Source organism: Echinops telfairi, unplaced genomic scaffold (genome assembly GCF_000313985.2).
Source record: "Echinops telfairi isolate 266 unplaced genomic scaffold, ASM31398v2 ScPeMD7_7468;HRSCAF=8506_0, whole genome shotgun sequence".
Lineage (NCBI taxonomy): Eukaryota > Metazoa > Chordata > Mammalia > Afrosoricida > Tenrecidae > Echinops > Echinops telfairi.
The window spans coordinates 80951620-80953839 of record NW_022111369.1 but is presented as its reverse complement, the minus strand read 5'-3'; the positions used below and the strand labels follow the sequence as shown (position 1 = coordinate 80953839).

Sequence of the window (2220 nt, the reverse complement as noted above, 5' to 3'; positions counted from 1 at the left end):
TGGGGAGGGAGGGGTCAAATGAGGAGCTGATGCCAGGGGCTTAAGTGGAGAGCAAATGTTTTGAGAATGATGTGGGCAATGAATGTACAAATGTGTTTTACACAATTGGTGTATGTATGGATTGTGGTAAGAGTTGTATGTGCCCCTAATAAAATGATTTTTTTAAAATGACAACATTAAGACAAATGCCTATGTAGAACCTGGGCCTGGGAATCTATGAAACCCAACCTGAAACTATCTGAGTGGCGTGTATAAGTGGACTGGAAGCTGGTGTGTTCTGCCCAGGACTTCAGCAGTGAGCAGCTCTCTTGGCAAGAGAGCAACAAGCCAGGATCCCGCCCCTTATCTCCCAGGAGTCACTTCTGGCTCCTCTCTGCCCCATCAGGGGTGAGCTGGAGGCTCCAGGCGCCACACATTCCCTAGACAACCAGACAACTGCAGGGGTGGGGACGGGGCGGGCTGAAGGGCTGGGGGCGGGGCTGAAGAGAGCCGGGGCGGGGCCTTGGTGAAGCGAGGGGGCGGGGCTGAAGCGTGAGGGGCGGGGCGGGGCCTGGCTGAAGTGAGGGGGCGGGGCTGGGCCTGGCAGCCTCTAGGTATAAGTACTCCACCCACCACGTGGGAAGCGCACTGCACCAAGGCGGCCCTCCGCGAGAGTGTGCATCTGGGCACGAATGGAAGGCCTAGATTCGTCTACGCTGTCCGAGGTGACCGACGTAAATGATACCCCAGACGTGTCTGTGGGCTCCGAGGACCTCCACCGGCCGCTTGTGCTCAGGTTCTTCGACGGGTCCCGCTCGGCGGCGGAGGAGGAATCGGAGGAAAGCGAGGAGGCCCAGCCGGCTGGTCAAGAGGAGCCCGGGTCATCTGAGGGTTACGAGATGTCGGAGGAGCTCCGGGAGTCTGAAGGGCGCGAGGTGTCGGAGGAACCCGGGTCATCTGAGGGGCTCGAGGAACCCGGGTCGGAGGAACAGGGGACGTCTGAGGGGCGCGAGGTGTCGGAGGAGCACGGGTCATCTGAGGGGCGCGAGGTGTCGGAGGAGCACGGGTCATCTGAGGGGCGCGAGGTGTCGGAGGAGCAAGGGTCATCTGAGGGGCGCGAGGTGTCGGAGGAGCACGGGTCATCTGAGTGGCTCCAGGCGTCGGAGGAGCACGGGTCATCTGAGTGGCTCCAGGCGTCGGAGGAGACCAGGACGTCTCAGGAACGCGGGGTGCCCACGGAGGATGAGCAAGACGCGGTGTATCTGGAGCCCTTAAAGCAAGACGAGCTAGAGGCGTATGAAGAGCTTTATGAGCCCTTCAAGGCGCTGAAGACTGGGCGGCTGGGCAAAGCCAAGTTCCTTCCAATCCCGGTGACGGTGTCTCCGTCCCTGGTGGTCAGGCCTCAGCCTCCCGGTCTGCTGTCTTTGAGCGGTAGGTGTGTGTGGGGTGGGGGTGGGGGGCGATGAATATGGTCCCATCTAGAACTGGCCACCTGCCGGGGAGAGGTCGTATCCTAGAGACCGTTGTGTTTTAAAGACAACTCTTGTGTCCCTTAGTGCAAGGTCAGCAAGATGGCTCTTTCTACTCCCGCAAAGAGTTACAGTCCTAAAGAAAAAACAAAACAAAACAGCAGAAAAAGATTTAACAGTCTTGGAAACCTCCGGGGCAGCCCTGCCCTGCCCTAGACGGTCCCTGTGAGTCGGAATCCACTCGATGGCCATACATTTGGGGTTTGGAGTTTACAATCACGCCCCTCTTTTTCATTTTGCAGGGTGGGGAGGGGAGTAGAAACTGTCTTGCAAAATAGACAAGGATGAATTTTTTTTTTTATCCAGATGACAGCGAACGACTTATTAGATACTAACTTGGCCATGCTGTGGCTCTGTATTTTCATCTTTGGCACCTGTGTTGTATTTGAAGAGCAGGCTAACCCGTTCTTCATGCAAGGCCCCAGTGCTCACGTCTTGGTGGACAGAGGTCTCTACAGTTCTAACTGTGCGGCTGGAGAAACGTACTTGTTTATGAGTTTCCTTGACTGTTTCCTGCTGACCAGGTTAACAAGCGTCTGATAAACAGAGTGCTCATCTCTAAATGAATAATTGTGGCGATCTGTCCAGGACATCCTTTTCTCTAAATCACAGCACCCACAGTTTCCAGAATTTTGCTCCTTTAGCACAAACCAGATAAGAAAGAGTGAAGAAAGCACACATTTTAGCAATTGTCACAACTGTGCCTGGCAGA

General features: G+C 55.5%; 1 protein-coding gene across 1 annotated transcript in view; it reads left to right on the top strand.

The window, feature by feature from the left end:
• Positions 1 to 671: 671 nt before the first annotated feature.
• The window catches only part of THEGL (theg spermatid protein like), a 58273-nt gene continuing 56724 nt past the window's right edge, over positions 672 to 2220 (top strand). Inside the window, exon 1 of the mRNA XM_004706347.2 lies at positions 672 to 1410. Within this exon, the coding sequence (XP_004706404.1) occupies positions 672 to 1410 (739 nt within the window). The remainder of the gene's footprint in view (positions 1411 to 2220) is intronic.